Source organism: Diabrotica virgifera, chromosome 7 (assembly GCF_917563875.1).
Source record: "Diabrotica virgifera virgifera chromosome 7, PGI_DIABVI_V3a".
Classification (NCBI taxonomy): Eukaryota; Metazoa; Arthropoda; class Insecta; order Coleoptera; family Chrysomelidae; genus Diabrotica; species Diabrotica virgifera.
The window spans coordinates 203,985,434-204,010,293 of record NC_065449.1 but is presented as its reverse complement, the minus strand read 5'-3'; the positions used below and the strand labels follow the sequence as shown (position 1 = coordinate 204,010,293).

General features: G+C 37.2%; 2 protein-coding genes across 2 annotated transcripts; one reads left to right on the top strand and one right to left on the bottom strand.

Moving 5' to 3' along the window:
- The first annotated feature begins 226 nt into the window (after positions 1-226).
- Positions 227-9,329, top strand: LOC114326552 (uncharacterized). Its single transcript, XM_028274944.2, has 3 exons — positions 227-673; positions 6,527-6,998; positions 9,021-9,329. The coding sequence occupies exons 1-3, from the start codon at positions 609-611 to the stop codon at positions 9,291-9,293; spliced, it is 810 nt and encodes a 269-aa protein (XP_028130745.1). The 5' UTR covers positions 227-608; the 3' UTR covers positions 9,294-9,329.
- A 6,495-nt stretch (positions 9,330-15,824) lies between these two features.
- Positions 15,825-22,602, bottom strand: LOC114326544 (gustatory and pheromone receptor 39a-like). The gene is made up of 2 exons (XM_028274938.2): positions 21,683-22,602; positions 15,825-16,151 (listed from the first exon to the last, which is right to left on the bottom strand). The coding sequence occupies exons 1-2, from the start codon at positions 22,571-22,573 to the stop codon at positions 15,825-15,827; spliced, it is 1,218 nt and encodes a 405-aa protein (XP_028130739.1). The 5' UTR covers positions 22,574-22,602.
- Positions 22,603-24,860: the final 2,258 nt, after the last annotated feature.

The window sequence follows — 24,860 nt, the reverse complement described above, 5'->3', positions numbered from 1 at the left end:
ATTGTTTGATCAAAATTACGTTTATAAACGTGTTTCGTTGATTACAACCCTTATCAACTTTAATTTATCTGTAACTTACCTTATTCCATCTGTTTGTCTTTTAATACAATAAAAATGCCAACAAAAATGAATGTGTTTAACCCTAATAAATTCTCGCACGAATCTCGTTTTTAGAGCCAGTAATCGGTGTTTCAAGTACATGTTGTACAGGTATCAACATGTTGATACCTTCGTACTGTTTTAGAAAATTCTTATGTTTATATACATACATATTATGCCTGTTTGGATTATTTTTACCTTACGAAGAATGTTTGTATTGGAAGCGATACGAAACATTGAAAAACTTTTTTTATTCTTTGATTTCATTCTTACTAGTGCTTGGATACATTTACGTGCAATGGTACGGATCTCAGACTACCTATAAGACATCAAGAACATCTAATGTCATTCTTATAAGTTTTACTGATACGCTATTGACAATAATATGCATAATATCTACATTGGGAAACGTTTTCTGGAATAAAGGGAGATGGTCTCAGTTTATAAAGCTTCAAAATATCCTAAGGAAGAAGTTGCAGATAGAGACGTTTTGGAGAAACCCAATTTATATGGTTCTAGAGGTCGTGCTTGGTCATATTGTTTTTTTATTTGTCATTGGTATTGCTCAATACAGGTAAGATACCCTTTAAGTATTATCTTGCAATAATTTTTAAAATAAATACAGTGTGAGCCAAAGAAAACAGTCAACCTCGATATTTGACAGTATTTATTAGATTTTAAAGAAATGACGAAAAAGGTCGATTTTTGATCTAAGGGGACACATTTTTACGGTACATACATCTGTAATTTGTCAACCCCCTTCCTCAGGGCCGCATTTAGCTCAATTGACGCCCTAGGCAATTTTCTAGTAGCCGCCCTTCAAACATGTACCATTTTTGCGAAAAAAAAATTGCAAGCAGAATTTTTTATTTAAATAAGAATACACTAAAAATGGATTTAAACTACGATATTTATATACATATAACAGAAAAAATTGTCATTCCAGTTCGATCACATTAGAGATTTCTTTCTTGATTTTTCTTTGGCAAAATCATCTATAATGCATAATTTATCGCCTTTGTTACGTCACTTTCTATGGAAAAAATCGACAAATTGTTAAGACGTTCTTGCTTCATACTTGATCGGAAATTATTTTTAATTCTTTAATTTCGGAATGCGGAATTCTTATAATTCTCGGATTTAATCTTTAATAATTCATTTTTTAATTTAATTCTTTTGCAATTGGAAAAGTTACGGAAAATATCTTTCAATCCACTCTTCTATATTTAGATACGTCAATTGGTGATTTTATTGGGTATCCAAATGACCTTTTAACACATTGCGTGCCACGCTTTAATCGGGATACTACTCTCAGAGGCCATTGATATCCAAGGCCATGAAAGTTAGTCATACGTGTCATACGTATGTCAAAAATGAGCGACGTGGCCCCTGGCAAAATATCTGGGACTCTCATATATGAGCGACGTGGCACGCAATGTGTTAGCGAATGCATTCATGTATGAAAGATGTATCTAGGTCGTCTTTATAAATTTGTATCAGATTTTCAGCTTCTTTAATAATTTCTTAATTGTTTAATTTTGGCAAATCTGTTATATCAAGAAAATGTTGATAAATAAGTCGATGGGATTCCAGACGTCTATTCAGGTCTCTTATCAGAGTGTCGATTATAATATAGAATGTGTGGATTTTCATCTCATCACTAGCTAAAAAGTTTAGTTCATCATCGGCCCCCTCGTCAAATTTGAGTTTTTCTTTTGCTCTTTCTTATTTCTTTATATGTTTTATTTGGGCACAATTTTTTGGCTTATAGAAAGTGTTTGATGTTTCACAGCTGCAGTTTGACATTCGTCGTTAGAGATATGAAAAAGCGCATTTTTTATTTCGCCGAAGGCAGTGTATAACGCTTTCATGTGACCACCTAGTTTCATTAAGAGATTTCACAACAGGCGATTTTAAGTTGTCAGTCAAAATTTTTCATCTATATGTGGACGCCGAGAAAAATGTATATGATTCTTGTAAAAAAATGAATTCTGCTGCTAAAGATCCTACCAAATTGAGAGAATGTCCAGAGCAAGGTGATACGTACTTGTAAGTTTATTGTGATTTTTTATTCTGGCCTGCAGTCCTGAATCCTGGATGTACTTCTATTCATGTCCAGAGCAAGGTGATACGTACTTGTAAGTTTATTGTGATTTTTTATTCTGGCCTGCAGTCCTGAATCCTGGATGTACTTCTATTCCATTGATGGATGTACTTAAATGTTATTCGATTTTAATTTTTATGTACAAATATTTTTTTGTACAGTATTTTTGCCGCCCTCTCATAATTGGCCGCCCTAGGCAACTGCCTATATTACCTAATGGATAAAGCCGCCCTGCCCTCCCTTCCACTTCCATTCTCCCACATTCTACTACTGACAGAAAACAGAAAAAAGTTTTTTGATAAATAAACATTGCTTTTCGCGTAATTTCAATGTTCAAGCTGCCACCCATCTGTCTCTTGGTATGTTGCATATTGAATTTAAGCAACAAACAATGTGTATTTATCAAATAAACATGTTTTTCTGTTTTCTATCAGCAGTAGAATGTATTTTGAGTTAAATAAATTACATACATTCTTCTTTTTGTGTCAATTAATTTAATTCAAAATAATTTTTCTTGGTCACCCTGTATAAATAAATATGTCAATGTTAATATCACTGAATAGAGAATTGAATAACCTTTCAAATGAGCTCACACACGACCCCTATTCCCTATTTAAAAATAAGGGCGGGGGAAGTTGAAAGGAGGGGGTTGACAAATGACAGATGTTTGTACCGTAAAAAAGTGTGCCCTTTAAATCAAAAATCACCTGTTTCTTCATTTCCTTAAAATCCAATAAATACTGCCAAATATCGAGGTGGCATATCCTTGGCATACCCGCAAAACTGATTAGGTTAGTAAGAATGACTTTGAATAGCACACGAAATCATACTATGCTTTTTCTAATGAGGATCTTTCAATGCGTCACAATTTTTCGATTTCTTTCTAACACATTAAATTGCATGTGACAGAAAAAAACGCACGTCGGTGATTACAATTCGTCGGTGACATTTATAACATATATTCTAGTTGTCAATAGATGGCGCTGTAATCGAAAACAAATTATTTACAAATTATATAATATATCTACGAATATAATCTGTTCAATTTATAAGACTATACAAATCAAAGAAAATACCATTTTATAAATGCAATGAACACAATTGATTTCATTTTATGCAAAATTGCAAATAAAATGTGACAACTGTCAGAATTAACTAAAATGTCGTCACTAAAATGTATATTATCACGGACTTACCTTTTTTTCTATCATTTGTGACGCACTGAAAAATGCTCATGAAAAGAAGCATAGTATTAGTCTAAGAGCTAGTGAACCTTCCGACTAACGGTCGTCCTGTAAGGCTAGAAATTTTTCTAGTGATAATTCATAGCACACCAAGGCTAAAAACCATGACCTGGCAGGCCTCAGTGGTGCACGTGTATATACCAGGTGAATCGAAAAGTGCAAATTTAGGGGGTAAAGTAAACTTTCTCCTGTAAGGTTTTAATTTAAGTATGTGTTTGAGTAAGTTATTTAGAAGAAATGTGTAGAATGACAGGCGATTCTGAAGAGCATAAGACCTTGCCAGGCGAGGGGAAAGATTAGGGGTTTTTCCTAAAATTATTCTTTTTGCATCGAATAAAGTTTTTTAGGTTTTTTGAATCATTCCAAACAGAAAACGTCTTTAGTGATTTTTCTCCTTAAGTTAATAGTTTTTGTTATATAAGCGATTGAAAATTGCGAAATCGGCCATTTTTAACCTTAAATCGGACATTTATCTAAAAATTTTAATGTTGTCAAGGTACGTAGATATTCTTTAAACATTGATTGATGAATTCCCGACGAGTTTTTTTTTTAATAAAATATCGAAAACCCCTTTGCTTCCTTAATTGCTAATCAAGCGGGTGCGACACTGTAGTATAAGTGAGGACGTTTGAGTTTGCATAAATTCATTATCTCGAGAATGGGCAAATTTCAAGAGAAATCCTCAGACAGGTCGATTTTTATTTTTGAATTAGGACTTTTTGGCATTTATATAATACTAGTGACGTCATCCATCTGGGTGTGATGACGTAATCGATGATTTTTTTAAATAAGAGTAGGAGTTGTGGGATAGCTCATTTGAAAGGTTATTTAATTCTCTATTCAGTAATATAAACATTAACATAATTATTTATACAGGGTGTACAAAACAATTTTTTCTTCTATTTGTCAAATTTAATCAAAGTTAATTTAATAAAAAAAAATTTTTTGTACACCCTGTATAAGTAATTATGTTAATGTTTATATAAGTAAATATAAAATTCAATAACCTTTTAAATGAGCTATCACACAACCCCTACTCTCATTTAAAAAAATCATCGATTACGTCATCACGCTCAGATGGATGACGTCACTAGTATTATATATATGCCAAAAAGTCCTAATTCAAAAATAAAAATCGACCTGTCTGAGAATTTTTCTTGAAATTTGTCCATTGTCGAGATAATGAATTTATGCAAACTCAAACGTCCTCACTTATACTACAGTGTCGCACCCGCTTGATTAGCAATTAAAGAAACAAAGAGGTTTTCGATATTTTATTGCAAAAAACTCGTCGGGATTTCATCAATCAATGTTTAAAAAATATCTACGTACCTTGGCAACATTAAAATTTTTAGATAAATGTCCGATTTAAGGTTAAAAATGGCCGATTTCGCAATTTTCAAAATTTTCAATCGCTTATATAATAAAAACTATTAACTTAAGAGAAAAATCACTAAAGACGTTTTCTGTTTGGAATGATCCAAAAAACCTAAAATAAATTTGTTCGATGCAAAAAGAATAATTTTAGGAAAAACCCCTAATCTTTCCCTTCGCCTGGCATGGTCTTATGCTCTTCAGAATCGCCTGTCATTCTACACATTTCTTCTAAATGACTAACTCAAACACATACTTAAATTTAAACCTTACAGGAGAAAGTTTATTTTACCCCCTAAATTTGCACTTTTCGATTCACCTGGTATATACACGTGCACCACTGAGGCTTGCCAGGTCATGGTTTTTAGCCTTGGTGTGCTATGAATTATCACTAGAAAAATTTCTAGCCTTACAGGACGACCGTTAGTCGAAGGGTTCACTAGCTCTTAGACTATATGGAGAGGGGTCTCATCGCATGAATTTGAAGTGAACAGAGGTTAGACAATAGTCGGTGGGAACATCTGCACCGGGGAAGGTTTTTGTACTTATAATCAGTGCCGGCGCTAGGGTATAAGGTGCCCGCCTGCAAAACTAACACAATAGCCCCCACCCACACACACATACACACAGATACTTGTACACCAGCCTCGGGGACATTATGTCTCTTCTAATGGAATAGTGAGACCCACAATGTCCGAAGATCAAATCGGGCACAATGTGTAACCAGGAGTGGTACCTATCTGACCGCCCATAACCTGGAGTGGTATCTATCTGACCCCCAAGTACAAGCCCCTCCCTATAGTAGTACATAACGAATGAGGAGACTTTGTACTGAATGTTACCTTGGATACCCTGGGTAATGGGACATCCTCTGTATTACTTTATGTGGTTAAACCACCTGATTTTAGAGGTAGCTAGAAGAGCTGTTCTCCCTATCAATGACTTGATTTTGGACTTGTGTCCTAAAAACGTGTGTTCCGGGCAGCGAGGAACCGACTTAGGTAAGTCGGTGTCTCGCTATCCGCAAATGTTCCCGGTAAATAAAGTTCGGTTACAGTTTTATTGGACCCATCATCTGACAAAACAAGTTGTTTGGTTGAAATATGATATAAGTATTTGACCAATAAATTATATTACTGCATGGTCAGAATTCTATGAGCCATTGCATATTTTTGTATTTATAATTGTGTGATATTCAAAACTAACAAACACAGATTAGGGCATTAAGACAAATTTAAACCACATTTAAAAAATTACATTTTTCTTTTTTAGTATTTTGCATAACACCAACAGAAAAAAGCTCATTCTGGCGCCCCCCAAACAGGGGCGCCCGCCTGCAGTGCATCCCTTGCAGGCCCGTTATCGCCGGCCCTGCTTATAATCATGTTCAGTTGTACATGAAACATTAATGTACTTTGCATAGCCATTGTTCTTGGTAGATAGTGTATACCTAGTGTAGTAGTTTGCCCTTGTTTTCTTTACCGCAGTACTATGGCCGGTTGAAGGGAATTTCATCACCGTCTATAAATGGGTGATCTCAACTCTGTGAGGATTAATTTCATCCAGCCTTCAGTCCCAAATGACATAAATGCTGCCCTAAAGTGACATTGTTCTTCACATGGTCGATTTATTATAAAACCTGTGCTATCAATAATTCTCAAAGGGATTATAAATCTTTAATTTTATTAATTTTACTTATTTTTAGGGATTTTACTGCAAGTTTAAATTCGGTAGATCAATTAAAGCTACTGATAGCCAAATTCATTCAAAACATAATGAATTACTACATATTTCTCACTGTCACCGTAATCTATAATACTGCCTTATCCCTGAGATCCAGTTTCAAAGGATTAAAAAAGTACCTTGTTAAAACCCTAAAGGTGGAACACAACATTATCTTAACAAGATGTAACTCTGTCGGACAATTACTACCACAAATCTCAATAATTGAAGATAATACCTTTCGTAGACTTTTAGAAGCATCCAAAATATTTAACCTTTTATTCGACTGTGTAGATATTTTCAACAACATTTTTGGAGTAGTTATATTGTTCATGAACATCGCAACTGTTTTAAAAATTTTGGTTTCGCTGAATACCTTATTGATTACGGGAGAAACTGATCAATTGACTGTAGAAATTGCCTTCAATTCTATATGTGGATTTCTTATGTTTGTGGTAAGTAAAGTAGGCTTACAATTTCTATATTTACCTTCATTTGTTCATTCAACTTATAGTGGGAAAACGGAATGAAAGAGAGACTTGCTTAGTTTAAATGAAATAACAATCTAGCCTAAGCTACTTATGGGACCCGAACCTGTGATTGAGGTGCCCTTCAGTACTGGTCGGGGTAAGCTGAAGGAGCTTCTTCTGCGGAGGTTCCAGGTTTCCTGGGCCAGTTGTGGAGGTTTCATATAGGCTATGCTCCACATGGCGGACTGGGACGTTTCGCCGTCGCCGTTTCGCTGTCGAGCCACTTCGCCGTCGGCCGTTTCGCCGTCGAGCCAGTTTCGCGTTTTTCAAATTTTAAATTGCTTATAACTCGAACACGATCAACTTTAGAGAAAAATTACAAGATACCTTTTTTGTCCGGAATGGTTCGGGCCGAAAATATTGTAATTTGATTAAAAAAAATTATTAAAAAATTTGGACCACTTCTCGCGTGGGCGACTTCTTGTACCTTATTCTGGGGTGTCTCACGAATGTGATTATGCAAACAAATTTCATGGGAATATTTTTTCCAACGAACCCGCCGTTTTCGCCTTGTCTAATACATAAGTAAAGTAATTAAAGAGTGATTTCGGGATTTTTTTTACCAACCAACAAAACAACTTTACTTTTAATGTTAGAAACTTTTTTTAAAAAACAATAGACTATTAAATCAAAATGCTAATACTAATCCTATCGTTTTTAACTCAAGAAGTTTCTACATCTAAATCTCCCGTCATAATTAAAAACCTTAACATCGGAAAACTAATACAGCTTTTAAAAAATGAACATTGGAATGCAATTTATATCAACAAAATAGATTCTCAAACTGCATATGGTACATTTATAAATAAGTTCAATAATTACATACAAACCTCTAGGGAGATAAAACGCCCAAATAAAAAAAATTCAAAAAAAAACCTTGGATAACGGTGGGGTTGATAAATGATATGATATCTTTTATCAAACGACGAGATTTTCTTAAAAAGAAGTTAGTGTCTATATTTATCCTGATTATCCGTACCACTATTGTATATATTTAGAATTTAATTTCAGTTATTAAGAATTACCTAAACGTACAGACTGAAGGATGAGGGTGCTATAAACACCAGTATCGAGCATCGAGCATATTGTATTTGGATTATTTTTATAACCCACCGTATAAAACTTGCATTGGATATCTCAGTTGCTGAATTTCTGCAACTTTCTAGTTTACCTACAACTTGTTCATGTATCGCGCTAATATAAATAAGAAATACAAGTGTTTGAGTTAGCACGTCTAGGCAGACACCGGCGGTTAGTCTACGCTACAAGTGTTTAAACCATTGCCTCGGTAAGCAGGTAAAACGAGTAAGGAACGTTACAAAAAGGTTCGCTGTGTTTCTTAATAAATATTGTTTTTAAATTGTTTGGTGAATAGGTATTCTTCGTTTTTACTATTTATAAGTAGCTACACAAAAATTAAAATTTATGTAGCAGTTACATATCCTAGTGTGTAGTTTAAAATGTCCCCATCAAATTAGAAACAAATGAAGCAAAAAACGCGTTAGAGCGGGCCCCTGCAGGGCCCGGGCCCTGATTCCGCGGGTCCCGCGGAACCATACGCCACTGCTGAGACCATCTGCGTCAGATAGTTGATTTCGCCATGTTTGCGGTTCAGCCAAATATTCACCTGTCAATAAAGGCAATACGTCAAGCCGGTCACTCACGGTACTGCGGCATCATTTAATTTCGTCGAATTCGACTAGTTGGCAAAAATTTTGATCATGTATGATCGTGCATCCAACAAAATCGTACGATTTGACCACAGTAGAGAGACTGGCATGTCTGCTACAGTACTGCAGAATTGATATCATCGACGATTTTGTCGAACGACACCGCAGTATCGTGAGTGGCCGGCTTAACTGCTCGTTTTTTGGATTAGATTTATTATAATTTTTATTTAGGTCATTTATTAGAAGATTTGACCACTGTAAATTTGTGTTATTTTAGGCATGGAACTGGTTAGTCATAGCTTCTTGTGGACTGATTAAACAAGAATCAACACACATTCTTAATTTATGTTGCAAGTTGCAACATTCTCTTCCATACAGTTCAAAAGAACGACATGAATTGTTATATCTAGCTAGACAAATCAATAGAAAGTTTCCAACTATATCGGCAGCTGGATTTTTTGAAGTGGATTTTTCATTAATTGTATCAGTATTCTCATATGTTGGAACATACATTGTCGTACTTATACAGTTTAGTCATATAGATTTTTAATAAAAATTAATATGTACAAGAAAAAAAACTTTTTATTGTACCTTGTTGTACACATCGGAAAAGTCTAGGAATATTTTGGTATCAAAAGGACCCCGCAGAAACCTTATGGGAAATGGCTCTCTGTCAAATGCTCTGAAACTTTGGGTTCTGGTAGTCTTTGATGTGTAGAACAAAAGTCTCCAGTCCCAGTGTCGGAAAGTTGGTCGAGAACACCTCGTCGACGGAAAATTAGTCGACAAACAGTTGGTCGAATGCACAATTTATCCAATGTACAATTCGTCGAAGAACATTTGATCGAATGGATTTCTCGTCGACAAAGTCCCAAAGGGAATAATATTGACAAATCTTACAATCATACACTATCAATCTTACATACATGCAGCTCTGTGCTGCATCTAAGCTCTCTGATATAACAATTTTATTCATCAAAGATTTGACATTGGCCCTCAGAATAAGACTTATTTATTTATTTTTATTTAGCGTTAGTGGATGCGCTCAAACGAAGAAGAGTTCAAATTGCTTGTATTCAAGAAACTAGGTGGAAAGGACAAAGGGCGAAAGAACTAGGTGAAGGATACAAATTGTGGTATGTAGGGAGTAGTAACACTAGAAATGGAGTTGGTATAATTGCTGATAGTGAAATGAAAGGTAACGTAGTAGAAGTTGTAAGAACGAGTGATAGAATGATGTCAGTGAAATTTGTAATTGATAAAGAGGTATTGAATGTTGTTTGTGTGTATGCTCCCCAAACAGGTCTGGGTGAGAATGAAAGAAGAGCTTTCTATGATCAATTAGGAGACGTACTGAGTGATATTCCAGCAGAGGAGAAAGTTATAATAGGAGGTGATTTCAATGCACATGTGGGCCAAACCAAGACAGGATATGAAACAATACATGGGGGATTAGGCTTTGGAACTAGAAATGAAGCTGGAGATGACATGCTTAAATTAGCAACAGCATTGGATATGGCGATTGTTAACACATTCTTTAAAAAGAGAGAAACTCAACTTATTACCTACAAAAGTGGACAACATCAATCCCAAATAGACTACTTCATGATAAGGAAAGAAGACATACGTGAATGCAAGGACTGCAAGGTAATAGTGAGTGAGACAGTAAGCCAACAACATAAGCTGCTTGTTCTGGACATCGAAGTAAAAAGCGAAACTAAACAAAAATATCGGAGAGGACCACAAAAAATCAAATGGTGGCTGCTGAAAGATGAGAAAGAAGGTCTATTCAGGAGAAGAATAGTAGAAAAAATATGTTGGAACATGAAAGGAAGCCCTAATACAATTTGGAGAAAAATGGCCAGTAGTATTAGAGAGACTGCTATTGAAATACTTGGGAAAACGTCAGGAAAAAAGTTTGAGGATAAAGAGACTTGGTGGTGGTCAAACGAAGTACAAGGAAAAATAAAAGAGAAGAGAAAATTATATAAAAAGTGGCAAGAAACCAGATCCGACACAGATCTTCAAAACTATATGGTGGCGAAAAAGGAAGCGAAAGTAGCAGTAGCAAAAGCCAAAGCAGAAGCGTATTCAAACCTATATGATCAACTTGATACCAGGGAAGGCGAAACGAAGATATATAAAATAGCCAAACAGAGAGCAAGGAAAGCAAAAGATTTTAATCAGATTAGATGTATCCGAGATGAAAATAATAAAATACTAGTTCACGAAAGGGAAGTCAAAAAGAGATGGAGAGAGTACTTTGACAGCTTATTAAATGAAGAATTTGACAGACAGCCTGTAGAGTCAACGGAGACAGTAGCAGCAATGGTCACCAAAATAACCAACGAGGAAGTGGCTCAAGCGCTTCAAAAAATAAAGAAAGGAAAAGCGGTAGGACCAGATGATATTCCTGGGGAAGTATGGAGAGCATTGGGAGAGACAGGAACAAGGTGGCTAGCAGGTCTATTTAATAGAATTATGGAAGTCGGACAAATGCCAGACGAATGGAGAAGCAGTATACTGGTACCTGTTTACAAAAACAAGGGAGATATACAACAATGTACAAACTACAGGGCTATAAAACTGCTTAGCCACACCATGAAAATATGGGAAAGAGTAATTGACAGACGGATACGTGAAGAGACCGAAATATCCGAGAATCAAGTTGGCTTTATGCAGGGTAGATCAACAACAGATGCAATTTTCATTATAAGGCAGTTGATGGAAAAATACAGGAGTAAAGAAACAAACGCTCATATGGTATTCATTGATCTTGAGAAAGCATATGATAGAGTTCCTCGAGAGATTCTGTGGTGGGCACTCAATAAGAAAGGAGTCCCTGGTGAATATGTAAAGATTGTGAGGGATATGTATGAGGGAGTAACGACTAGTGTTAGGACAGGTGTGGGAGAGACTGATCAATTTCATGTGAAAGTAGGATTGCACCAAGGCTCTGTGCTTAGTCCGTATTTATTCTCATTAGTTTTGGACCAGATAACAGCGAAACTACAGGGTAACATTCCATGGTGCTTAATGTATGCTGATGATGTCGTGTTAGTAGGAAATAGTGAAAGAGACTTAGAACAAAAACTGGAACAGTGGAGACAAGCTCTGGAGGAAAAAGGTTTAAAACTTAGTAGGACAAAAACAGAGTATTTGGAATGTTCATTTAAAGATGGAGCTACTACAAATAAAATGGTATCTTTGGATGGTGAAATGATTGTGAAAAGCAATAGTTTTAAGTACCTAGGATCGGTATTACAGAGTAATGGAGAAATAGATGGAGATGCATGCAGTAGAATTAGGGCTGGATGGATGAAGTGGAAAGAAGCGAGTGGTGTGTTGTGTGACAGAAAAATTCCAATGAAGCTGAAGGGAAAATTCTATAAAACAGCCATAAGACCGGCTATGATGTACGGAACTGAATGTTGGGCAGTGAAAAAGAAAGAGGAACAACGAATGCATGTGGCGGAAATGAGAATGCTTAGATGGATGAGTGGAGTGACAAAGAAGGATAAAATTAGAAATGAGTATATTAGGGGAAGTCTAGGTGTGGCACCAATTGATGCCAAAATGAGAGAGCATAGGTTAAGATGGTTCGGTCATGTTCAACGTCGAGACGTTAATCACCCAATACGAAGAATAGCTGAAGTGCAGATTCCTGGAAGGAGTAGGAGAGGAAGACCAAAGAAGACCTGGGGGGAGGCGATAAGGCAGGACATGTTGGTAAAGGGGATTAACATTGATATGACCCAAGACAGAATTGTGTGGAGAAATGCAATTAGGGAAGCCGACCCCGCATAGGGATAAGGCAAAGAGAATGATGATGATTTATTTTTATTTAGCGTATGGCTTAAGTACATCACAGAATATAATATTTAGATTTATGCATTATACAATGCATCACAAACAGATATCCAGTTTTTTATATATTCGATTGACCCTCCGGTTGCTCTTACAAAGTCTATATAGGGTCGCCTGTGTATGCTCCTGGACAATGTGACTGATCGTCTGTCTTGCAGCGCCGCAGTCACAAGAAGGCGAGGGAAATTTACCCTATCTGTAGACTGAGTCGGCGCATCTTCCACAGTTTGTTCTAATTCGATTAAGGGCTGCCCAAATCTTACGGGGACGTTCAAATTCGCTAGGTTTTCCTATGATGTCTGGTAGACTATGGTAATGCGAATCTGTCTTACTTTCCCAATCTTCTCTCCATCGGGTATTTATGTCAAAGTTGGATTGCTGCAGCGCTTGAGCAGATTATAGAGGGGGTAACCTGGATCGGAGACGGTTTCCAATAATATCGGGTATGTCGTTGTGGACTAGAAGATGGCGACTGTCCATTATTTTGTTATATTCTTTAACCAATGCATGTTCGCGGCGTAGGTTGGGTGGTGCTATATTACTAAGGGTAGGTAGCCACATTGTAGGAGTGGGCTTAATTGTGCATGTTATCATACGCATAGCACGGTTTAGTTGGGTGTCGACCAGGTGGGTGTGCCTGCTATTTAGCCACACTGGTGCACTGTATTCTGCCACCGGATATATCAGGCCAAGAGCAGAGGATCTTAAAGTTGATGCTGTGGATCCCCATGTAGTGCCGCGAGTTTCTGTAGTATATTGTTGCGTGTTTTCAATTTTGCTGCTGTTTTCGTCAGGTGTTCTCTGAATGTGAGCGTTCTGTCTAGAGTAACTCCAAGGTATTTCGGGTATTTATTGTGTTTCAACAGCTTGTTATTAAAATACACTCGCAATTTTCTGTTTGCCAGCTTGTTGTCGAGATGAAAAGCTGATACTTCAGTTTTTGTAGTACTTGGTTGTAGTCTCCATTTCTTAAGGTATTCACTGAGGATGGATAAGTCATTCTTGAGAGTGATTTCTGTAGTTTCTAAAGATTGGTGGCTTGTTGCAAGGGTCCAGTCGTCAGCATATCCAAACTTTCGAGATTCGGTTTCAGGCATGTCAGCAATATAGAAGCTGAAAAGTAAAGGGTCAAGGACAGAACCCTGTGGAAGACCATTGTTAAGTTTCATCTGTCTACTCGTCACCTTTCCCATTATAACCTGGAAGGCTCTGTTTGTCAGCATGTTGTCAATGAGGTTAATTATCTCTCTGTAGGGGATAATACGGGCCAGTTTATATATTAATCCCTGTCTCCAAACAGTATCATATGCTGCTGTTAGATCTATAAATACTTTTGCTGTCTTCTGTTTCTTTTGAAAACTAGCTTGTGTAAAAGTTGTTAATGACAGCACTTGGTCCGTACAGCTTCGATGAGGGCGGAAGCCAGCTTGTTCAATGGGGACATTTTCTAGTATCCTGTGACTAATTCTGTTGAGGAGAAGCTTTTCTAATAGTTTATATACCATGCTGAGTAGAGCTATGGGGCGGTAGTTTTCTGGCTTATCGTTTGATTTGCCCGGTTTCGGAATTGCAATTATCTTTGTTCGCTTAGGTGACAAAGGAATGTTACCTGACTGAAGTATATCATTAAAGAACATTGCAAGCGATTGTTTCGTGTATGCACCACTGTGTATCAAGAACTCAGGATGGATTCCATCAAACCCAGGTGCTTTACCTGACTTCATTTCTTTCAGCGCATGTGTGATTTCAGAAATAAGTATTCTTGCTGAATATTCGGAGTTCGTTCTGTTCATTTGTTTTAATGCCCTTAAGTCTCTTTTCACGTTGGTAGTATGTGTTCGATCTCGTGGAGCTCTGGATAGAGATACTATATGGGAAGCAACCTTGTTAGGAGGCATTTTAGACTCTCTGGATTCTAGCTGGCTAGCTCCTCCAATTTTCCGCAACAGGGACCATGCCTGTCAGCTTGATTTTTTGAAGTCAAGGTTTTCGACAGTCTTTATCCATTTTTGGCGTCTAGCTGTATCGATGTTGTGTAAAAGCTCGACTAGAAGAATAAGAGTAAGACTAATGAAATGTTATGTACCTGTGTGCTTTACTATGGAGCTGAAGCATGGACATTAAACCGGAATGCAATAAATCGACTTAACGCGTTTGAAATGTGGACATTTAGAAAAGTGTTAAGGATTTCGTGAAAAGATAGAGTCACTAATATAGAAGTGTCAAGGAGAATAGGCAGAGACAGGGAAATCAAAACACAATAAAAGAAAGAAAATTGCAATATCTCGAACATGTGATGAGAGATATAACATAATGAGACATAATTCAAGGAAAAATAGATGGTAGGAGAAGTGTAGAAAGGAGACGCGTTTCCTGGTTGAAGAACCTGAGAGAATGGTTTGATTGCAGTTCAAGGCAACTGTTCAGAGCAGCTGCCTCGAAGGTAAAAATAGCCATGATAATTGCCAGAAGATCAATCTTAGGTATAATGTTTGATAAGTTATTTTACTCGACTGTTGTGAAAACGCCGCGTACCTATGTCTGTCTGCAGTGTAAAGCACTTAATGCTATGTGGGTTACCTTGCCCGTCATAAGGCTGACAGTAGCTTGCTCGTCTGTTGTGTAGAGCGCATAAGGTTTGGTCGGTATCTGTACGACGGCCACCCTTCACACCCCTCGGATCAGCCCATGTACACTAGTATAGATCGGCCTCTCCAAATCATATAAAAAATCAAACTTTCAAACAGAAATCTTGACTTTGCGGAGGTTTGAGATTATGAGGCCACGAATTAGGGGTTTATTGTACATACAGTGGTATTGTACATGTAGTCTTAGGGACTAGGGCGTAATATAATCTCTTTTACCCATCCAGCTAGGGGCCCATTGAAACTTTTGTTCTATAGATCAAGGTCTACCAGAACCCAAAATTTCAGAGCATTTGACAGAGAACCATTTCCCATAAGGTTTCTGCGGGGCCCTTTTGGTATTAATAAAATTTCCCTTAGTTTAAATTTTGTGTTTACCTCTTTTTTTTCTAGTTTTTGAAATCCTTTCTGTTGTAATTATTGTATATTTTATTACAAATTTCGATTCTTCCAAACGCCTTTTTGAATGATTATGATTTCGTTTCAAAACCCACTTTGTGTACCTATGTCGTGAATAAAGAATAAAAATATAAAAACTAATACATGTTTTTAACTATCATCTTTATTAATTAATTACATGTAAGCGTTGCATTGTAAAAACTGTTGTTGATTTTAGTCTCTCTAATAGTTGTCTGTCTATTGAATTGAAGCAGAACAATGGAATAAGAAAACATATAAGCAAAGAATCTGCCTAATAAACTACGATCAATGGTATAAAAGCCTGAAGCGTTGATCTTCGTCTTCATAAAATTGACCACATCGCTCAGAATAGCCAATTCCTTTCTTTCTTCTGACATGGGATCCACAGTTTCTTGTAGCTTGTAACAAATGCTAAGCGTGTTCCTTGACTCCTTATTTACGTTTTCGCAGTAAAGGATGATCATTGCTTGGTAACACTAAAAGTTAACAATAAGACAGTTTAATCTATAATTTTTTCCAAGCAAAATACTATTTACTACATTCTTCTTTGATGGAATCAGCAAAATTATGATTATAAAAGAAAGAGGAGGATTGTAAAAGTTGTTACCAAAATACAACAGAGAAATCTGATCATACATGAGCTCATAAAATATTACAATATTGAAAGACTGAATAGTTATACAGTTTGTTGTTAAAGCTACAAAACAGTGAAATATAGAAATATATTGAAAGTAGGTACATGACGATTTTTTAAGAATACATTTATTAGCAAACAGAACATACTGTTGTAGAGGCTCATTTGATGACTACAGAACTTTAAGACCCTATAATGGCGAAATGAATACCTGCCTAGTAACCCGTCTTACTTGTTACCTTCATGAGTTTGCTGGTATCTCAGCTTCTTGCAGAGAGAGGGAGAAGCTACTTTCATCCTCTCTTTCTCTCTCTTACTTATTTTTGCTAAAGATCCCTTTCTAATATTCCTTTCTTTGTGACAATTCAAAGTTACTGCCTCCAGGATTGCCTTGTATTCAGTCTTTCCCATCCTTGCTATCTTCTTCTTTTTTGGCATCATAATCCTGGATGGGTTTTTGACTGTCTGGTTATGTCCTGCTATTCAGACGTCCCTTGTGCAATTCTCCTCCATTGTCCTGCATTCATAGTTTCCAGGTCATCTTCCACGTCATCTAACCACCTCATTATAGGCTTCCAGGTCATCTTCCACGTCACCTAACCACCTCATTATAGGCTTTCCTTTCGTGTTCGTCCTCCTTGCTACCTGCAGCATGGTATTTGCACTTACCTTACCTACCTTACTGTGTAATTCGTTTCTATCCTCGTTGATCATTCTGCATTCAAATACACAGTGCTTGGTTGTGTCAGCCATTCCACAAACTGTGCAGTTTCTATAGGCAATCTTCCCTAACCTTTCCAGATAGACCCTAAAGGAGCCGTGTCTTGTTAGGAACTGGATAAAGACGTAATTTTAGTGTTTCTGGTCGCCCTATGCTCATCTGTCCGATCTTCCTGCAACTCCGCTATGCTGCTATTCTTAGTTAATATTATCTATTGCTCATCCTTCCCGTAGGTCATAGCCCTTTCGGCCACTGTCAGATGGATGGGTAAAACATCCGCGATCACTTGAATGGCTACTCATGATATTGTTCTATTTGAACGTGCAACCCTTAGTATTACTTTTCTTTAGACTTTCTCTAGCATCTTCCTATATTTTTTATTGTCAGCACTTGTTGCTATACCGGTGACGCATTAGAGTAGCGTAGAGCGGACCACTTTCCTTAAAATTAATATTTTGGTAGCCCCTGGTTCTGTCACGTTGAGCATAATACGTGTCAGAACTGCAGCCCTCTTCTCTGTCCTGCGGACGACGTATTTAACATGTTCATCAAAAGTTAGCCTTGTGTCTATTACTACTCCCAAGTACTTTACTTTTTTGGTATGTACCTAAGATTCTTTCTCCCTCCAGGGCAAAAAGATCCGATCATCTCTGGCCCTCGAACTTTTGAGCATCATAGCTTCAGTTTTCACGATCTCCAACTTAAGGTCCCTGCTTCCTATTCACTTCCTCAATGTGTTGATGGCTCGATACCTTCTATGTACGACTGACTAGTTTTTGTTGTGCTCCACCCTCCACCAGCGTCACCAGTTGCTGTATATACTATTGTCTGTCCACCAATGCCCAGGTCGGTCTTCAAAATCTCATTGTGCTTTCCAAAGCAGTACCCCAGGACAGAGCCCTGGTCTTCACACTCGAATGCAGTGAAAGCTAAAAACCTACATAGCAATACGGATGCTTTTATCTGGTTCAATGAAACGGATGCTGATAATGTCTTATGTAGTAATATGAAGCAGTGAGAGCAATTTAGAACAGAAACTGGAACAGTGATGACAAGTTCTTGAGGAAAATTGTTTAAAAATGAGTACGACAAAATGTTCATTTAAAAAATAAGTTAGTTATTAAAAAATAAAATGATATATTTGGATGGTGAAATAATTGTGAAAAGTAATGATTTTAAGTACTTATTATAGTTATTATAGAGTGATGTGGAAATAACTGAACATGCGTGCAGTAGAATTAGAGTTGGATGGATGAAGCGGAAGGGAGTGAGTCGTGTGTTGTGTAACAGAAACATTCCAATGAGGCTGAAGGGAAAATATTGTATAAAGAAGACCTAAGATCAGCTATGATGTGCGGAACTGAATGTTGCCAGTTAAAAAGAAAGAGGAACATCGGGTGCAAATGGTTTGCTTATAATTGAGTTAGTCGGAGGAGTAGAAAAGGAAGACCTCAGAAGACCACTCCCACAGCAGCTCTTGAGGTTCTGCTGGATTTACCTCCTCTACATCTCATTGTAGAGCACGAAGCCATGATGGCAGCCTATCGTCTCAACTGCTCTGGATACTGGTTGGGAACGAATGGGCGGATGAGCCATTGTGACATTTAGAGACAGGCTATCGAGTGTTGTCATGTGCTTTCTATGGTATAAGACAGCAATTTGAGTTCTCATCCTCCTTCTTGGTTCAATTACCTGACCGGAATGAATGGGAACGAGAACTGAAAGAACGAGAACCTACACTAATCTGTCGGAGTGGGCTCACCTGGTTCACAGATGGGTCTAGAACAGACGAGCGGGCAGGTGCTGGAGTGTATGGTGGTGGACTCGGATTTGAGTCTAGCCAGGCTCTTGGCTTTCATGCATTAGTCTTTCATGCCGAGATCTTTGCGATCCTGGCATGTGCTCAAGAGATTACAGATAGGGCTTGCTCAGGCAGGACCATGTCTATCTGCTCTGATAGCCAGGCAGCGCTAAAGGCTTTGAAAGCGCCCAAGATCAGCTCTAAGCTGGTTCATGAAGAGTGCAAGGGAGCTCTGGATGATGTTGCTATAACCAACAGGATTAGGTTGGTATGGATACCGGGACACACAGGTGTGGAAGGTAACGAACGGGCTAACGTCCTGGCAAGACGGGGCTCATCTCATCTGCCTGTGGGACCCGAACTTGTAATTGTAGTGCCCTTCAGTACTGGTCGGGGTAGTCTCAAGGAGCCTCTTCTGCGGAGGTTCCAGGACTCCTGTGCCAGTTGTGGAGGTATGAGACAGGCCAGGCTCCACATAGTGGGGTCATCCAAAAGTCTTACAGCCCAACTGCTTCTTCTGGATCGTAGAAGATGCTCCCTGGTTGTCAGCATGATCACCGGCCACTGTAGACTCCGACAGCACCTTCATCTGCTTGGACTGGCGGATGGGAGCTCGGTGCAGCTTCGACCCCATAAACGCCAATGACCAGGTTCTTATGGACCTGGTATGTAAGATAGGAGTGATACAATGGACCCGCCGTAGGAGGTCTAAGTATCTGAAGGACTCACGAGTGGGCCCTGCCCCGATGTATCATAAACCATAACCACCAAAGAAGACCCAGGTCGAGACGTTTATTGACGTGACCGTGACATGAAAGTAAAAGTGATTGATATTTATATGACCCAAGAGAGAAACTTCTGGAGAAATATAATGAGAGAAGCTGACTCCGCATAGGGATAAGCGCAAAGAGAGAGCATGAAATATCTGATCAAATACAGAATATCTCCATGTTTCAAAAGGTGATACATTTATAAATTCTTTCCACAAAAATTAATAATAACTTTAAAATATGATTTTAAATATATGTTATCATACACACACCCAAACTTATATGGAATCACCATGTATTTTAAAGTACTATTTATTTCTTTTGAAAAAAGTTGTTGTTGCGAAGACTAAAGGTTTTTATTGAAAATAAACGAGTATATAAAACAATCGAATAGTACAGCTCGGTACGGTGTAGGTTATTTGCTTGAGTTGCAAATTGAACGAAAATAAATAAACTAACTTTTGCGTCCAAAACCGAAAATATGCCTGATGTGGGGTTATAGAACTTTCAACGAGGAAAGATTATTGGTCTTGTGGAGAAAGTAATGTTCTCTGAGGGACATAGCTGTAGAGCTATGCGTAATACAGGACGTTCTGTCCAAAACCTATGCTAGGTAACAGGAACTAGGAAAGCTCAAAAATAAAGCAAGGGAAAGTCAGATCGTTTAATTGTCCAATCAGCTGGAAGACACCCAAAGATTTCTCACCTGTAGCTCCAAAGGCAGCTTTTGGAAGCTACATGTGTAACTGTTTTAGTTGAAATGATAAGAAGAAGAGTTCGTACCAATAAGTATACAGCAGGAGACAGTTATGGGTTCCCGAGTTATCCAGGCAGCACAAGATTAATCGCCTAAATTGGTGTCTTCACCACCAAAACTGGAACATTAAGAATTGAAAAAATGTGCTATTTTCAAAAAAAGTCAGGATTTCTATAAAATCAGATGACCCATGAAATCGTGTACTTAGAGGTCGAGGAAGACAGACAAGAACGAAAACTGTCAGATCTGTTCACAAATATAGTTCTGGAGAGGAAATGTGATCCGTAAAAATACTCCTTTAATTTTCATCCAATCAACTTTAACTGCTCACAGGTATGTTGAGGACATGTAGCTAGTAGCGATCTTAACAAATGGCACAGAACAATTCTAACCTGGAGACCATACGAACACAAAAGACCCAGAGGCAGACTTCCTATGAGATGGACAGATGATCTGAAACGAACTGCCGGGAAAAATCGGCTACAAGTAGCGTACAACAAAAAACAATGGAAAGGAAGACTTGAAGAGGCTTATGTTCAGATGTGGACGTGAATGGCTAGACGAAGAAGATAAAGAAGAAGGTATGTTGATAACCTGTAGTCAGGCTCTGGAGAGGTGCAACAGGAGACAATTTAATTTTATTGCATGATAATGGACCTCTACATACCATTAGAGTGACTACAGACATCATTGAAGCAGAAGGTATCCCTTGTTTGGAGTGGCGTGCTTGCTCACCCGAGCTTAATCCTATAGAGTATTTGTGGGATATGCTTAAAAGAAAAATTAAATCTCGCCGAGATAATCCACAAAACTCCGAAAGGCTAGTACAAGCTGCTCTTAAAGGATGGAGCAACCTACCACAACAAAATGTTGATAATTTGATTGGGAGCGTCCAACGCAAACTGAAGCTTGCATAAGGACTAGAGGTGATAAAACTGACTACCACAAAATACAAATAGAAATAAATAAAAACAATTTAAACATTATTCGTTGTACATTGAAATTTTGTATGCTATTGACTTTAAAATAACTACTTTCAATTTGTTGGTTAAATACCTTATTGTTTTATTTAATTGTTATGTATTTGTTATTAAATTGCTTTAAAATAAATATTGTTTGACTTCGTGTGTTTGTTTTTTTAAATTCGCACAAAATAGTAAGAAATATCAGATGATTCCATATAAGTTTGGGTGTGTGTACTTGAAATTCAATAAATCGTATTCTATATCGTATTTTGAGAAATAAGAAACTATATTTGAACTTTCATTCTGTAAATTTTCCCAATTTTGGCGTTTTTCTAATACAGCGAATATATTATACTTACTATAGTTAATAATGAAAATAACACCAGCGAAAGAACGGTTCTCAGATCATGGTAGACTCCAGATTTTTGTGCAGGATCCAAACTCAACATAAGCCCATTGGAAAATTCCAAAAAGAACAGCAAAATATATTCAGTCACAATAAATATTTGCCAACCAAACAGTTTGTTAAACATCTCTACCAAGTCAGAAAGGAGCAGATAATAATCAGTTACTTCTTTGATGCTCTTCAAATTGTTTAATTTGTCTTTAGATCCTTTTCCTATTAAACTGTTGAATATATTATGAAAATCGTTACTTTTAATAAGCAAGTTGTTGATTTTTTTGTAGCGGTTTGATAAAGCAGAAGCGAAATGGAGTATTACCAGCATCATTACGTTAGCATGGATGAAACTTACATATTTAAAGAGGACAAACTTAAACAGATCCCAATGGTAATTGCTGTACCAAATGTAAGCGTCATATCCAAAGATGGTGAAAAGCACTAAGTAATACATAGAAAGTTCCACTTTTAGAATGTTATTTTCCTTTTGAGATTGGTATTTTAGCTTCTGATCTAAGTGTTTAAACACTTTAAGAAACATGTTCCAAGTATGAACGTTACATGCTGCTACTAAGACAGACAAGATATTCAGAAGTGCTATTATGATTACACATATAAGCCTCAGGGTTGTACTGGTCCCATTGAATCGTGGAATGAAGTATACTATAATACCATATGATGAATAAGCTGCAAATATAATTGTTAGTACAATCACTATTATATGGTAATACTTGAAGTTAGTCAGCTCTTGTTTCTTGCGATTCAGTGGAGGAGTCACTGCAGCAATTTCAGCAAACTTCAATAAGTCGTAGATGTAATTTATATCAAAGTCTCGAAGATAGAGGCTCATATTTTCATTCCTGTTAAAACCAACTTTCAACGAACACTTGTAAATGGGAAATGGGTTTCTTGGAAACTAAATAGGTACACCTTGCGTGATACATCTAGATTAATGGAAACAATGGTAATGTACATGTTGCTTGTACAGTAAAAAGAAATTGGTGTTTGCGGCTAGAAATAAATTAAAAAGGTCATCTGAGGTTACTGGAAACGTAAAACACTTAAAATGGCAATTATTCTGTTTTTATCTTGTTGCTTTATCATTTAGATGTTATTATGATGTATGAATAAAAGGTATATTTTAATTGCGAAGGGTCTATTTTTTAAAACTATTAAGTTTGCATTTCATATGTGTAGGACATTTCATAATATTAATTTATAAATGACTCTTCTTCTTTTCCCTTAGCTTTTTTCTTTTCAGGGTCGCTGATTAATTTATAAATGACAATACTTTATAAAAAAGATATTACGATCGTAATTATCATCATTCAGCTAATCGTGTCCACTGATTGACATAGGCTTCCCTCAGTTTCTTCCAATGTTGAGCCCCTTGTAGCCAGTTTCCTGCTACTGTTTTCATATTGTCGATCCGTCTAGTTGGTGGTCATCCTCGACTTCTTTTGTTGTTTCTGGGCCTCCATTCTATGATTCGCCTTGTTCACCGGTTATCTTGAGTTCTAGCTAAGTCAAGTGGCTTGTCCAGTGTCACTATAGCGTCGTAATTCTTTCGATGACGTCTTAAACGCCTGATTTTTTCCTTATTATATTACATTTGTATGTATAGGTATATTGTATTACCTTTGTATTTACACTTTCTTCAAATATACTATTTTATCCCATGCCTAGATTTTGTGTCATATTGGAATTACTAAAAATCGATTATCTATAACAAGAAATCTAACTTGACTGACTTGGCAAAATTTAGCGCTTCCAGGAGTATCATAATTATTGTTACCACAACATTGCGCCTTCGTTTGTGATAATATAGTGTCACTGTCAATGTCGTACTGTCGTCGCACTGTTGCCGCACTGTTAAAAGTTCGCAAAACTTTCGAAAAAAAAAAATTGATGACGCGCTGATGTAGCCTCTTAATAATTTTCCACTTAAAAGAATGATGTCGCTACCTAGCCATGTCTAATTTAGATCCCAGTAAACACAACTATACATATGCCTCTGAACCAAAAGGCAACCGCTAAATTGTCTGAAAATACCTATACTAAATTTAAAATCAAGATGCAGTAGAAATAAACAAACCAAGACACGTTAAATGCTACTAGGAGCACTCCCGAATCATAATTTACAATGTATAAAATTTGGAAATCATGATTTGGGATTTACAATGTATATACATTGTAAATTATGATTCGGAAGTGCTCCTAGTAGCATTTAACGTGTCTTGGTTTGTTTATTTCTACTGCATCTTGATTTTAAATTTAGATGAAAAATTTAGAAAAAATTTTTTCCAGAAAAAAATTGTAATTGGTTTTATAGCCGAGGACCTATTATGCACCAGAAAACATGAAGTCTTTTCTGTATTCAAGTCTGTCCTTCAATTACATTACGAGTTTTGTCCTAGTTGGACACTGTCATCATCATCAAGCCTTCTGCATTCAAAGTTGAACATTGGCTTTCCCTAACTTCTTCCAGTTTTGTCGGTCTTGGACGTCCTGCAACCAATTCCCAGCAATCCTTTTGACTTCGTCTGTCCATCGTGTAGGTGATCTACCTCCACTTCTTTTGTCTCCCGTGGTCGGAGACTCTGTTTTATCGCTCCTGTTCTCGCTCGTGATCTCCACACTGTAATTTTTTGGGTCCACCTCTCGTCCTTCATTCTGGCTACATGGCCCGCCCAATTCCACTTCAGCCATGCTACTCGTTCTATGACATCTGTGACGCCTGTCATCATCATCATCATTCTCTTTGCCTTATCCCTATGCGGGGTCGGCTTCCCTAATTGCATTTCTCCACACAATTCTATCTTGAGTCATATCAATGTTAATCCCATTTACCAACATGTCCTGCCTTATCGTCTCCCTTAGGTCTTCTTTGGTCTTCCTCTTCTACTCCTTCCAGGAATCTGCACTTCAGCTATTCTTCGTATTGGGTGATTAACGTCTCGACGTTGAACATGACCAAACCATCTTAACCTATGCTCTCTCATTTTGGCATCAATTGGTGCCACATCTAGTCTACCCCTAATATACTCATTTCTAATTTTATTCTTCTTTGTTACTCCACTCGTCCATCTAAGCATTCTCATTTCCGCCACATGCATTCGTTGTTCCTCTTTCTTTTT

Bases quoted from the DNA above. Each gene is read 5' to 3' on its own strand.
- LOC114326544 (XM_028274938.2), bottom strand. From the start codon at position 22,573: ATGAGCCTCTATCTTCGAGACTTTGATATAAATTACATCTACGACTTA. The intron at 16,152-21,682 runs GTAAGTATAATA...GTTAACTTTTAG, and splicing joins TATTTTCATTATTAACTATA to TGTTACCAAGCAATGATCAT.
- LOC114326552 (XM_028274944.2), top strand. From the start codon at position 609: ATGGTTCTAGAGGTCGTGCTTGGTCATATTGTTTTTTTATTTGTCATT. The intron at 674-6,526 runs GTAAGATACCCT...ACTTATTTTTAG, and splicing joins ATTGGTATTGCTCAATACAG to GGATTTTACTGCAAGTTTAA. The intron at 6,999-9,020 runs GTAAGTAAAGTA...GTGTTATTTTAG, and splicing joins GTGGATTTCTTATGTTTGTG to GCATGGAACTGGTTAGTCAT.